General features: G+C 41.1%; 1 protein-coding gene across 4 annotated transcripts in view; it reads right to left on the bottom strand.

Moving 5' to 3' along the window:
• POLDIP3 (DNA polymerase delta interacting protein 3) overlaps positions 1–10,585 on the bottom strand; it is a 65,336-nt gene extending 54,751 nt beyond the window's left edge. For 3 of the 4 annotated variants that reach the window (XM_085845144.1, XM_085845975.1, XM_085847553.1), the window contains exon 1: positions 10,300–10,585. In XM_085845144.1, coding sequence (XP_085701270.1) covers positions 10,300–10,448 — 149 coding nt within the window. In that variant the 5' untranslated portion in view covers positions 10,449–10,585. The remainder of the gene's footprint in view (positions 1–10,299) is intronic. The other variant, XM_085846768.1, reaches the window with a different exon arrangement.
• Between the last annotated feature and the right edge of the window lie 3,410 nt (positions 10,586–13,995).

Here is a 13,995-nt window from a genome sequence, read left to right as displayed (position 1 = left end):
GCGCACGCCGTTACTAAAAAAATAAAGAATACCGCGCCACCATCTTTCCGCGCAGCACGTTCTAGCGGGAGTTTGAACCCGTGGACACCACCGCTTGTTACGAGCGATATTCGTGCTTTTGGACACAGTCCTCTCGTCCATGAGCCATCACCAAGTACTCTGTCTTGTCCTGCATGCATGCTGTTTGTTTGAACGTGTTGTATAAGGCATATTTCGTAGAATCCCCTCGAAACCTTTAGACCGTGGTTCGCTAGGTAAGAATGGGTAGATAGTTAGTATAACCATTGTAGTATTTATTGCTTGTGTTGTGATCCCTGATGTTTCCTAATAAATCTGGTTAATTCTTATGCAGTTGTAGCTATGGATTAATGCATGTCGCGTCGAGGAACGATCCGTTCGATTGGCATACAAGACCAAAAATGGTTACAGGCTGGTAGACTCTGCTCGGTCACTGACAAAGCCAGTCTGTAACTAGGGGTTCTATCTCCCCAACTGGTAAGGTACAGGATTACATTGGTATCGCGATTGAAGACGCGTGACCCGAGGCCTGTGCCGAGCCGGCCGGTGTTATAGACTCCCGGAGACGGCGGTGGCGGGGCTGGCACCTAGGACCGGGTCAGATTTCCGCCACCCCAGATCCGCAACAATATACTATATCCACTGCCATTCCCTCATCCACCCAATCAGACAATGGTTCATAGAACTCCAAAAGATTTGTTAGACAGGAATTACATTTGGTAAACCCATGCTGACTACCTTTAATTAGTTTGTATTTGTTTAAATGGTTCCTCATCTGGTCCCCAATTAATGTCGCCAACACCTTCCCCACAACTGAAGTCAAACTAACAGGTCTATAGTTCCTCCTGACTGTTCTTGTGTAAATGTTGAAATAAAATACCTGTTTAATAAGCCTGCCATCTCACTTTCATCACTCACCATTCTCCTGGAGATATTCCTCAATGGGCCCACACTGGTCCAAACCTGTTATTTTTCCCCTGATATACTTAAAGAAAGCCTTGCTATTTTGTTTAATATTCTTAGTATTGCCATGTCCTTCTCATACTCTCTTTTGGCTTGCCGAGTTATTTTCTCAACTTGTTTCTGTTTACTCTGATAGTGATATCAATCTAACTCCACTCCTGTTATTTTATACCTCACGAGCAAAAGTACTCGTCCCCAATGACAGGAAAAGCTAGCCATGGTGGTGGCAAGAACAACAGAAGATGACAGTCAGACAGTTCTCTGGGAAATTCAATCAATCATGGAACGCTAACATCCACCAAAGGTTGCACTATTCAAACAAACTGCAACAGTGGGGAAATATATAATACCACATCATTTTTCTCAGGGGTTTCCCGGTGGTCAAAGGAGTCGCTAGCATCACTAAAACCTGGTGTCGAAGAATTCAATTCCTCTCGAAGAGTTTGAATCATTTAACATAGCATCATGATGGAGGAAAGAGGCAATTAAGTAACACAATAGCAAGCAACACGCTTCATCCTCTTTCCAAAGACGACACGGCTCTCGAGTCATTTGATACCAAGCTAAAATGGGTAGGGGTGAGATTGGGGGAAGATATCTGGTGGTACTCAAGGCAAGGTACTGTAGAGCTAGCTTTTGTCAGGATTGGGAAGGTGATCACTCAAAGCCGTCTGGTAGTTGTTATTCAGAAATAAACTTGAACACAGAAACTTTATGACCAAAAAGATGATAAGGGTTTAAAGGAGACATATGGACATTATCTAAGCACACATTCCAGTAACACAAGACTCCAGTTAGACTATTGCACATCAGCATAGCATCATTTAATATATGAGGATCCCTTAATATCAAGTATATGTGTATATATATATATATATATATATATATATATATATATATATATATATATATATATATATAAAAATATATATATATATCTTCTTCTTTTTTCGGCTCGCTCCCGTTAGGGGTCGCCACAGCGGATCAACAGTCTCCATTTCGCTCTATCCTCCACATCTTCCATTGACACTCCAACCACCCGCATGTCCGCCCTCACCGTAATATATATATATATATATATATATATATATATATATATATATATATATATATATATATATATATATATATATATATATATTAAGCAAAAGAGAATACAGAAAATTTTATTCCACTGAATATATACAGTCATGCACCGTATTACGACGTTTCGGTCAACGAAGGACCGCATGTACGACGGTGGTCCCATAAGATTATAATGGAGCTGAAAAATTCCTATTGCCTCGTGATGTCATAGCCGTCGTAGTGCTGCCAGTCATATAAAAATACAGTATAGCACATACAATTATGTACAGTACATAATACTTGATAATGATAATAAACAACTACAAGTCTGAAGACGACGATGGTTCACGAGCGGTATTTGACGATGCAGATTGTTTCAGAAGTCAAGGATGAGATAATATGATAATGTTTGACCAAGCCATAAAAATGATCAACATGATGTGGTACGAGTGACAGGTTATTAGCTGCAAAATGTCGAAAACCTGGTTTCGTTCAACAACTTTAAAAATTTGACCTTTGCATAACCTTTAAAGGTCACAAAACAATGTTGTGGACATTAAAATAAGGAAGCAGGATATGTGCTATAGCTTATTAGAGTAAGTTCGTCGAAGAAGGTCGAAAACCCGGTTCGATTCCCACAACTTTGAAAATTTGACCTTTGTGACCTTTAAAGGTCAAAGGTCAAGGATTATGACCTTCAGTGCAAAACTTCCTCTGGAACATTCCAGGAACAATATAACGTCATATAGGCTATTTGGCATTTCACACTTATCGGATTATTATCCATACTTTGATGAAATCAGTGTAAAAACAAACTTGAAGGGGGCGCCACGGGCAAGGTGTTCGAGATAGAGCAAAATGGTTTCAAGACTTTTGGTGGGGAATGACCTCAAGATTATGCATAAAAAATATTGTCATCCGAGCTCTCAAAGTTTGGGCGGTCGTATGATTTTATGTCAAAATTCGCAATTTTCTAAGTTCGTGACCTTGCGACGAAAATGAAAAATCGAGCTCCGTGGGGCTATGCAGGTGCCATTGGGCTAACCAAATACCGAAACCACTGCCAGATTCGACAAACCCCTCGGAGAAGATGGATTTTTTATGTCAAAATCGCAATTTTCTAAGTTCATGACTTTGTGACGAAAATGAAAAATCGAGCTCCGTGGGGCTATGCAGGTGACATTGGGCTAACTAAATACCGAAACCCCTGTCAGATTCGATAAACCCCCTAGGAGAAGATGCAAATTGAAATCGGCTACCCCCTAAAAACACGTTTTTTGGGCGTGGCTCCGCCCATAATGGGAGCACCACTCCCATTTTCAGGAAAACACAACTAGATCATGATATAAACCTCCCACCAAAATTTTGTCAGGATCGGATCAAAACCCACGGAGCTATGCTCGGGACAGACATACAGACAGACAGACACACAACAATAACGAATATAGTGGTCACTTATTTTTTTCGTGAACCAACAGTGTGGCCCCGTTATAACGCGATTGTTGAGGTCCATAAAATGTCCTAACGAAAAAAAATCAGGGTCACGCTAAATCGGGATTCAAAAAAAAAAAAAAAAAATCAGCATTCAAACTGACACAATGTTGACCTAACATCCTAAAACACTACTATTTTTGCCCTATTTGACCCGTTTTTTGCATGTTTACCTTCTAGCAAGTAAATTACCTTTGCATTAAAGAATTCCGCGAATAAATCGTTGTTACAGTCGAAATTAAAACACAAATTAATTTTTGATAAAGCTTTTTATGTTGATAAAACATTCGCACTGTTCCAAAAATATATCACACAACTGACAGGTGCTCGTTTCTTCATTTGTAAATTATAACATCGATGCAATGATTACGTATTTATAAAATCCAAACGCCATTTATTCACCTTTCTATCATCGATGCAAGAAGAGATTGTAAGCAGCCACTAACACACATGGCCGTCATGAACAGCACAAAGGTAAAACTAACGCGTCTTCCATCTATCTTGGATGTGGGACAGTGGGACAAGATGTGGAGGTGGAAGACAGTGATATTGATGATCCTGACCCTGTATAGGCCGAGGCTAATATGTGTTTGTGTCTTAGTTTTTAACAAAAAAGTTTAAAAAAGTAAAATAAATTTAAAAAAACATTTATACAGCTGACCAATGTGTTTGTGTTTTTGGGTTAGTGTAATTACAAAAGTCAAAAAGTTTAAAAAAAATATTTAAAAGTTTATAATGTAAAAAAGTTACAGTAAGCCAAGGTTAATTTATTATTGAAGCAAAATGTTTTTTTTCTAAATTTAGTGAAGCCGAAGTGTACAGTGTTTATAAAAGACAGTAGTGTACAGTAATGTCCTAGGTCTTCACATTCACTTATCACTCACTGACCAACTTCCAGTCCTGCAAGCTCCATTCATGGTAAGTGCCCTATACAGGTGGACCATTTTTTATCTTTTATACCATATTTTTACTGTACCTTTTCTATGTTTAGATACACAAATACTTACCATTGTGTTACAATTGCCTCCACTATTCAGTACAGTAACATGCTGTACAAGTTTGTAACTTGGGAGCAATAGGCTATACCATATGGGTTTGTGTAAGTACACTCTATGACAGTGTTTCTCAAGGTGGGGCGTGGCAATATTTTGGTGGGGCATGATGATTCAAAACTCTTTTCAAGATCAAATGAACCATGATGTGGCTGTCTGAGGAGAGCGAAAATAAATACCCAAACTCGACTACTTTGGCAAGGGCAAGTATTGATAAATTTCCCATTATCTTATTTAGTCGAATGTGGATTTAGTGTTGTTACCGATTTGCTGCAAGCTAAGAAAAATCGACTGGAAATCACGAAACGTGGTGATTTAAGGCTGAAACTGACAAAATTGGTTCCTCGAATCAAACAAATCTGCAGCCAGCATCAAGGGCAGAGCTCCAATTGAAGTGAGTAGCAATTGAATAAAATTTGCAATAAAGTTTTAATAAAGCCTTTTGAATACATATGTAGTATATACTGTGGTGTCTCCAATCATGGTGGGGCGTACAATTTTTTTGAAAATCAAAGTGGGGCATGGGACAAAGAAGGTTGAGAAACGCTGCTCTATGATGTTCGCACAATGATGAAATCGCTTGACGCATTTCTCAGAACGTATCCCCTTCGTTAAGTGGCGCATGACTATTTATAAAGATTATTTGGAAGGCCAGGCTGCTTGGGGAAAGGGATTCTGATGTTTAATCACAGGCCGGTAACCTTCCAATACAGTAAAGAACTCGAAGGGCATTCGGTGGAGCGCATACCTCTGCCACGTAATGCCAGATCCACGAGAACATATAGGGCCCAATACATTTTTGAAACATGCTATATATCGTTTTTGGGCCCATCTCTCAATGGTGAAGAATAACTTTTTTAAAAATAATAATTCTCGTATCCAGATCCGGATTCGGATCTTCACCAACATCAAATCAATTTCTTGCAGTCAGTCACACACCCAACCTGTCCACCAAGTTTCGTCCGAATCTGTCAACAACTTTTTGAGATATCGTGCTATACGAGGTGTGTTCAAAAAGTATGCAACCTTAATTTTTCGTGCGTAAACAAATGAAGCTAGGGAGGCGTGGTTTGGTGCACGTATGTAGGCGATCCTACTTCACATGCATGAATATTTTCCCACCTGCAGAAGCTGTCAGTCGCCGACAGACCGCCGATGAGTGAGGAAGTGTTAGTGAGCGACGTCGGATTTTCGTTGTTGACAAAATTGCGGAAAAACTTGAACAACGCTACTGCATCAAATTTTGTGTAAAGCTTGGCGATTCCAAAGTGGAATTCCCAAGAAACTATCCGCAAGATTCAACAGGCCTTCGGGAACGAAGCAATGGGCACCACACAGATAAAAGAGTGGAACAACCGCTTCAAAGATGGTCACACATCAGTGGAAAGTGAAGCAGATTTGGTAGGCCCTCAACATCCCAAAATGAGATAGTCATTGACCAAGTGAGGACCCTGCTGATGCAGGATCGTCGAATCACGATCAGAGAACTTGCAGACAAGGCGGGCATCAGCATTGGATCCGTCCATTCCATTGTGACTGAGGATTTGGGCTGAAGGAGAATCTCAGCGAAGTTCGTGCCAAAGCTGCTCACGATCGAGCAGAAACAACTCTGTTTGGAGATCGCACAGGACATGCTGGAGACTGTGAACAGCGATCCCAACTTCTTCAACACAGTGATCATTGGCGATGAGACCTGGGTTTATGGGTACGACCCAGAAACGAAGTTCCAGTCATCACAATGGAAGCATCCAACATCCCCGAGGCCAAAAAAGAGCAAGCAAGGTCCGCAGCAAAGTCAAAGTCATGCTGACCGTCTTCTTTGACTCCAGTGGCGTGGTTCATCAAGAGTAGGCACCACACGGCACAACCATCACCAAACAGTACTACCAAGAGGTACTGCGTCACCTTCGTGACGCTGTACGATGCAAACGGCCGGACCTGTGGGCAGCGGTCAATTGGCAGCTCCATCACGATAACGCACCCGCCCATTCTTCACATTTGATACAGAGTTTCCTGGCCAAACACAACACACCTGTGCTTTGTCAGGCTCCCTACTCTCCCGACATGGCTCTGTGTGACTTCTGGCTTTTCCCCAAGCTGAAAATGCCCCTGAAAGGGACCAGATTTCAGTCCAGAGAAGACAGCATGCGGAATGCAACGGACCAGTTGCACGCCATCCCAAAAGAGGCGTTCCAGCACTGCTTCTGACAGTGGCAGAACCGTTGGGAGAAGTGTGTGGCAGCCCAAGGGGACTACTTTGAAGGAGATTAGTGTAAGTTTGTTGCATCTGGATACGAGTATTTTTTATGAACAAAGGTCGGATACTTTTTGAACACACCTCGTATATCAGTTTTGGCCCTATCCCTCAATGGTGAAGATGACTGAAAAAAAAATCTCGTAGTCAGATCGGGATCTTCATCAAAATCTAATCAGTTCGTCCTTGTCACACACCGAACCTGTCCACAACATTTTGAGATATTCTGCACACAAACAAACAGACAAACAAATGAAATTGCTCGTTGAGCAAGGGATTGCCAGAATAACTTTGTCATATCTCCATGATCGCTGAAAAAACAAAAACCGGGAAATCAATTTGGTTCTTATAAGTCGATAGTGCTAATGTTTCATGAGTTATAGCACTTAGTTTGGTCATGATCATAACTCAGAAGTCAATCGGACTTTAAACGGCATTTTTATCGCAATTTGAAAGTTTTGACCCGATCCCCCTTGAAATTCGACGCCCGACCGCTAAGAAGGGTGTTGGTGTGACACCCCAATGAGACATATGGTTGGATGCAGTTTTGGAAGATGCACATTTTGGATTTGGTTTGAAGTCGATACGACCATTTTAACAGACGTTATTGCGAAAATAAGAATTTCGGTTTTTCGGTGACCTTGACCTTTGACCTAGATTCACCAAAAATGACAAGTGTCTAAGGTGGACCATGGCCGACGTCTGTACCCAATTTGGTCATGATCGCTGAAATGGTGTGGCTGCCTCAGGGTAAACAGACAGACAGACAGACAGACACACACAGAATGACACACACAACCAACCAACATAATTGCCAAAATCCAACAAACAAGAAGACGACGTCATGTAGAGCACGATAAAACAAATTTGACCGAAAAAATAATTGGTGGTTGAATTCAATGACCAAATATGCAATTCCTCTTCAAATTTCAAGTCAATCGGATGAAAACTGAGGATTTTAGAAATCCCACCTAAATTGTTGACCTTTGGTCTCTGTTGACCTTTTGGTCCACGTTGACCTCAAAAGTAATTGGCTGGTTGAATTCAGTGACCTGAAATATAAATCATCTTCAAATTTCAAGTCAATCTGATGAAAATTGAGGATTTTAGAAATTTCACCAAAGTTGTTGACCTTTGGCCGATGTCGATCTTGACATTTTGACCTCAAAAACAAAAGACTTCTTGCTTATGACAAACTACACCATGTGGTGAAGTTTCGCGAAGATCGGTTTAAAATTGTGACCTGGAAGCTATTGAGACAGACAGACAGGGGTGAAAAAACAACGTCCTTCACCTTCGGTGACGGAGGTAAATACAAGGACATTTTAAAAGAGAAATGGATACATATTGTTACGGCTGTGGAAATTCGCAGAGCACCACATAGGTCCTCAGATCAGTTAGGTCGATAAGTCTGTGTTCAGATAGATTTCACCCACTGATGTTTAAAGGGGATTATTAGTGTAACAGGGTTGTGATCGTTGAGGTAGCCGTTTTTCTTTTACTATCGTTATTTTGGACCAACCGCTTTACAACAACCACCTCCACCACCAACATCGCTCTGACCAACCGCTTCACAACAACCACCTCCACCACCAACATCGCTCTGATCAACCGCTTCACAACAACTACCACCGCCCAATGTGCCCCGTTCGTTGCGTCCTCTTTCCCTAATTGAACTGCCATATTGCACTCGGAATATAGTTGGTTTTTAAATAGCCAGTAAAGTGATCGGGTCCAACGGGGCTCGCGATAACATCCCGCTCGGTTATCCCAAAACGGAGCGAGCTGCTTAAAGCAGCTCGTGTCCCAGCGGCCCCGTTGAGGTACAGTCTCTTGGTAGTCTGCCCGCGCGAATAATTAGGTATATCGACAATTCGGCGATTGACCGTTACGCGCGGGTGGAATATTAACTCGGCTATGGTGTGCTTAAAAACACACCCGTGGCTGGTTTCCGGCGTTGATCCGGAAAGCCACGACTGGATTGTCCGTTCGGTGGGCGAAGCGGCCGCTATTAGTTAAACGCGGTCGTTCGCACGGCGGGCGAGAATCCACAACAATATATTGGAAACATACATTCTCATAAAGTAGATAAATATGATAATCATGTTGTATTTGAATCAGACATTTCCCATTCAAGGATTTCATCAATACATTGTGTTATATGTGCTTAAAAAAAAAAAAAAACCCTTTCCTTCCCAGGTTAATTATCAATCAAGCTTAATTGGGCTACATTTTCTTTTATCATCACACTGAAAAACCATGAGGCAAATTTTTGTACTGACTTTGTAGCCTTCTCATCCTGTCCTCCAGTTATTCTCCTCCTTAAACCACGTCTCACTCACTGCAACTATATCGTAACTATATCGAACAAGACGTAAGCTATCTACTTTGGCTTCAAGCTCTTCCATCTTATTATTTAAACTTCTGACATCGGTATAGAATGTGTTTAACTTTTCCCTTCCTAAAATTCTATTGTCTTAACGAGAAAAATTAATCACAATCACATCATCAGTTCCTTCCTCAATCGCTTCCACACTCTCCTCTAGCCCCCCCCAAAAAAGCTGGAATTGTTTCGTCTCAATTCCCACTACAACTCTTTCCATTTAGCACTCCCTTTGTCCCCGAAACAAATCCGTTTCCTCAAATTCACCCTCAAGTGAAATGTTTGTAACCCAACTCCATAACAGAAACCTGGCGTTGGCTTAGTGGTTCGGGTGGCTCGCTTGGGATCCGAAAGTCCCGAGTTTATCGCCCCGTCGGCCGCTGAATCAACACCAGGTGGGGTTGACTTAGCCTGCCATCCTTCCGAGGTCGAGGAAATTAGCAACAATATACTGGTAAAAGGGGCACTGCATCCAGCAGCATAGCCACGTCCATAACCAATGATGCATCCAGCAGCCTCAAGGGTGTGTGTGTGTGTGTGTGTGTGTGTGTGTGTGTGTGTGTGTGTGTGTGTGTGTGTGTGTGTGTGTGTGTGTGTGTGTTTTCAATGGCCTTATTTTTTGGCCATAATGTCGGTAATTGATTAACCAGACTGCTTAGTCAATAACCACAGATCATTCTGAAAAGATGAGGAGAGATGAGAAGAGATGACGCCTTCACCTCCTCTGTCTCTGAGCTCGATTCAGACGCCTCAACACCTGGAAACCGTTCACAACAAGGAAGAGTCCGTTTAAACGGTCAATGTTGTCGATCGGGAGACAGCCAGCATCAAGCAGCAGATGCCTATAACCAGGGTCCACTTGCCTCGGTCTAATAAAACCTTCCACGAGTGTCGATTCAATCCGATAACGTCCAAAGGTTGGATTTAAAAAAAAAAAAACACGTCAACAACAGAGAGAACAGAGTACGATGAGTGCTGAGGGAAAGCGCAGAAGGGTAACGTGAACAAGACGTAAGGATTCGTCCCTCGAACACAACAGACCCAGAAACGATCGAACACAAGCTCGACCTTACCTTCTCCGAACACTGAGGCCTCGTTTCCTGATCACCTCATCAAGCGAACAATCAGCCATTTTCACGTTCGCAGTGCACTCTGGGATCGCAGTTCCTCCTCCACAGAAATCGCTTTTCATTTCGAAAGCACAAGAAGAGCGGTTTCTCATCTATAAACTGAAAGGATGAATTTGCAACCACGCAATGGAGCGAAACGCGTTGTGTACTTGAAGGATAATAAAGAAGAGTTGAGAAAACTGCCGTTTAATCCTTAAGCGACTACACCGCCTAGGCCACTATAAAGCGAACCAATCACTCAGCAGCAACAACAACAACAACAACAACAACAACAACAACAACAAAAATCAGGCGTCGACGCATGAGAAGGCCAGTCGGCCCATCATGCCTGCGCCACACCAACACCGGCGGTGTGTTCCGTTAACAATCAGCTTGCAATCGCTTTCCAAGCCGGTCGTTCCCTATTAACCGCTTTGCAAGTTGCGAGGCAAGTGGAGCAAGCCATTAAGAAAGGCGCTTCGTTTTATCAGCAAAATTAGCTCAGCAGTCAGATTCTAAACGATACTTCCACCACTGAAACGTTCAGAGGCAATACTCCTGTTGTATTTTCCTCATAATTTTATTGAAACGTCCATTTCATGCCTTTATTGTTTGACTTTTCATCCTAATTCTTCAAGATCTACAAACATTCATAAACCCTCCCCCCACTCCCCAAAACGCAAAGTGGTAGGGTCCATAATAGCGAACGCAGTGAGCTTCATACTGAACGTGTGGACATGAGAGAATAGGAAAAAACAACAACAACAACAACAACAACACAATACCCTGGCAATTTGGAATCCGTGTCGTTGGATTTGACCCTTTGGCTTCCGGGTTTTTTTTGCTTCTGGTTTTTTTTGCTTCCGGTTTTTTTTGTTTCCGATTTTTTTTGCTTCCGGTTTTTGTCATGGGGAATGATGCATGCCGGGAGATAAAGGCATCGTCAGAGACATGAAAGACCCAAATAATATCAGACATGGTGTATATTTCCTCCACTGATTTTAATAAAGATATCTCCCGCATCATCAAAAAATATTTTTTAATCGTGATTTACATTATTTGATCACTGATCCCGAATCCAGGCCGAAGTAACCGGAAATTGCATATACAGTTGTGAACAAGTTGTCGGTAAAGTCAGAAGCGAATGTAAGAAGAATTCTACGTTCGCTTCTAGGATTTTTTTTTTAGATGAGATCCTGTTCTTGGCGGTGTAGTTGTTGTGAAGGTAATGTTGAGGTAATATTTTTTTTTTAGATGAGATCCTGTTCTAGGCGCTGTCGTTGTCGTTGTGAAGGTAATGTTGAGGTAATATTTATTTTTTTAGATGAGATCCTGTTCTCGGCGGTGTAGTTGTTGTTGTGAAGGTAATGTTGAGGTAATATTCATTTTTAGATGAGATCCTGTTTGAGGCGGTGTAGTTGGCGTTGTGAAGGTAATGTTGAGGTCATATTTATTTTTGCAGATGAGATCCTGTTATAGGCGGTGTCGTTGTCATTGTGAAGGTAATGTTGAGGAAATTTTTTTTTTCAGATGAGATCCTGTTCTAGGCAGTTTTAGTTGTTGTTGTGAAGGTAATGTTGAGGTAATATTTATTTTTCCACATGAGATCCTTTTCGAGGCGGTGTAGTTGTTGTTGTGAAGGTAATGTTGAGGTAATATTTATTTTTGGATGAGATCCTTTTCTAGGCGGTGTAGTTGGCGTTGTGAAGGTAATGTTGAGGTAATATTTATTTTTGCAGATGAGATCCTGTTCTCGGCGGTGTAGTTGTTGTTGTGAAGGTAATGTTCAGGTAATATTTATTTTTTCATTGCAAAAAGACTTTAAATCGATATATTTAAGAAGCGAATGTAAGAAGAATTCTACATTCGCTTCTAGGTTTTGCCTATTCCATATTAACTACAAAACAGATTTGGGGAATGGGGGGAGAGAAGTGCGGATTATCCCTTGACGAACCCGATCATCCATGTTCAAGATACCTACCTGCAAGTCCTGCCAACATCCCTATTCCCCTCTATCTCCAATTCCTCGAAGTATATACATATCCAATTCCGATTTAAATTTACCAATGTTTCTGCTGCCACGACCTTTCCAGGGACACCATTCCATGCATTAACTACTCTCTCATCTCATCTATCCTCTTCGGGCCAGGTGGCCCATAAGGCTGGAGTGCATACTCTCTAGTCGGCCCTATTTCTGGCTCTCGGTCTGGCTTCATCCCATGATCTCCATCCGATCTTTTTTTTTTCCCTTTCCTCCGCCACCGAACGTGAAGGAGGTTATGTTTTCACCCCTCTCTGTCTGTTTGTCCGCTTGTTTGTGTGCAGGATATCTTTTAAAAGTTGTTGATGGATCCGGATGAAATTTTGTGGACAGGTTATGTGTGTGACAAGGACGAACTAACTGATTAGATTTCGGGGAAGATCCGGATCTGGATCTGACTACTAGAATATTTTTTAATGATTCTTCACCATTGATAGATAGGGCCAAAAACGATATATATATATATATATATATATATATATATATATATATATATATATATATATATATATATATATATATATATATATATATATATATATATATATATATATATAGCACGATATCTCATCAAGTTGTGGACGGATTTGGATGAAGCTTGGTGGACATGTTGGGTGTGGGGCAATGACAAATTGATTCAATTTTGGTGAAGATCCGATAAAAAAATTTTTTCGTGATTCTTCACCATTGAGAGACAGGGCAAAACTGATCACACATATATATATATATATATATATATATATATATATATATATATATATATATATATATATATATATATATATATATATATATATATATTTATGTGTAAAATCACAAGTTCTCAAAAAGTTGTGGACGGATTTGAATGAAACTTGGTGGATGGGTTGGGCATGTGACAAGGATGAATTGATTTGATTTTGGTGAAGATCCGAATCCACATCTGGATATGCAAAAAAATTTAAATCTATAAAGTCATTCTTCACCATTGAGAGATGGGACCAAAAACGATATATTTTTAAAATGTATAGGGCTTGATATGTTCACGTGGATCAGGCATTACGTGGTGGTGGTATGCGCTCAACTGAGTGCCCTTCCAGTTTCATCCCGTTATCTTAATGCAATATTGTCTTTTACCCAGATTGCAACAACTTCTATTTTCTTTTCTGACACGCTTTGCACGCAATGTTTTTCTCCTGAGATTGATTCGTCTGTCTTAAGCAGTGCCCCTGCGTACCGATATAAAAAAATATATGAGAAACTTTAATGCAGGAGGTCATTAGGCACAAGAAGCCTGTGCTATGATTGCCAACCTTTGGTTGGTTGGCCATGCTCTATCATTCTTAAATGCAGAGTGTCAAGCAAGGAAGCAGCATGTACCATTTTAAACTCTTTGGTATGACTCTGCCTGGGTTCGAACCACCAACCACCCAGACGCTCGAATTATTATACGACCGAGCTAAAGCTTAACTAGACCTGATGAAGGCTATACTCGCAGACTAGTATAGTATATGGGCCCAGGTTTTTTGTTGTTGTTGTTGTTGTTGTTGTTGTATACATAGTTGAGGCTCATGGAAGAGCTAGTACTAGTACACTGAACGGACCAGGATGCAACAGCAGAAAGAGGGCAAAACACAAAC

The sequence above is a fragment of the Eptatretus burgeri genome, chromosome 1 (assembly GCF_056783735.1).
Source record: "Eptatretus burgeri isolate ZD-2024b chromosome 1, Ebu_testis_v1, whole genome shotgun sequence".
NCBI classification, from domain to species: domain Eukaryota; kingdom Metazoa; phylum Chordata; class Myxini; order Myxiniformes; family Myxinidae; genus Eptatretus; species Eptatretus burgeri.
The sequence above is the reverse complement of the archived record's forward strand: the minus strand, read 5'-3'. Positions and strand labels throughout refer to the sequence as shown.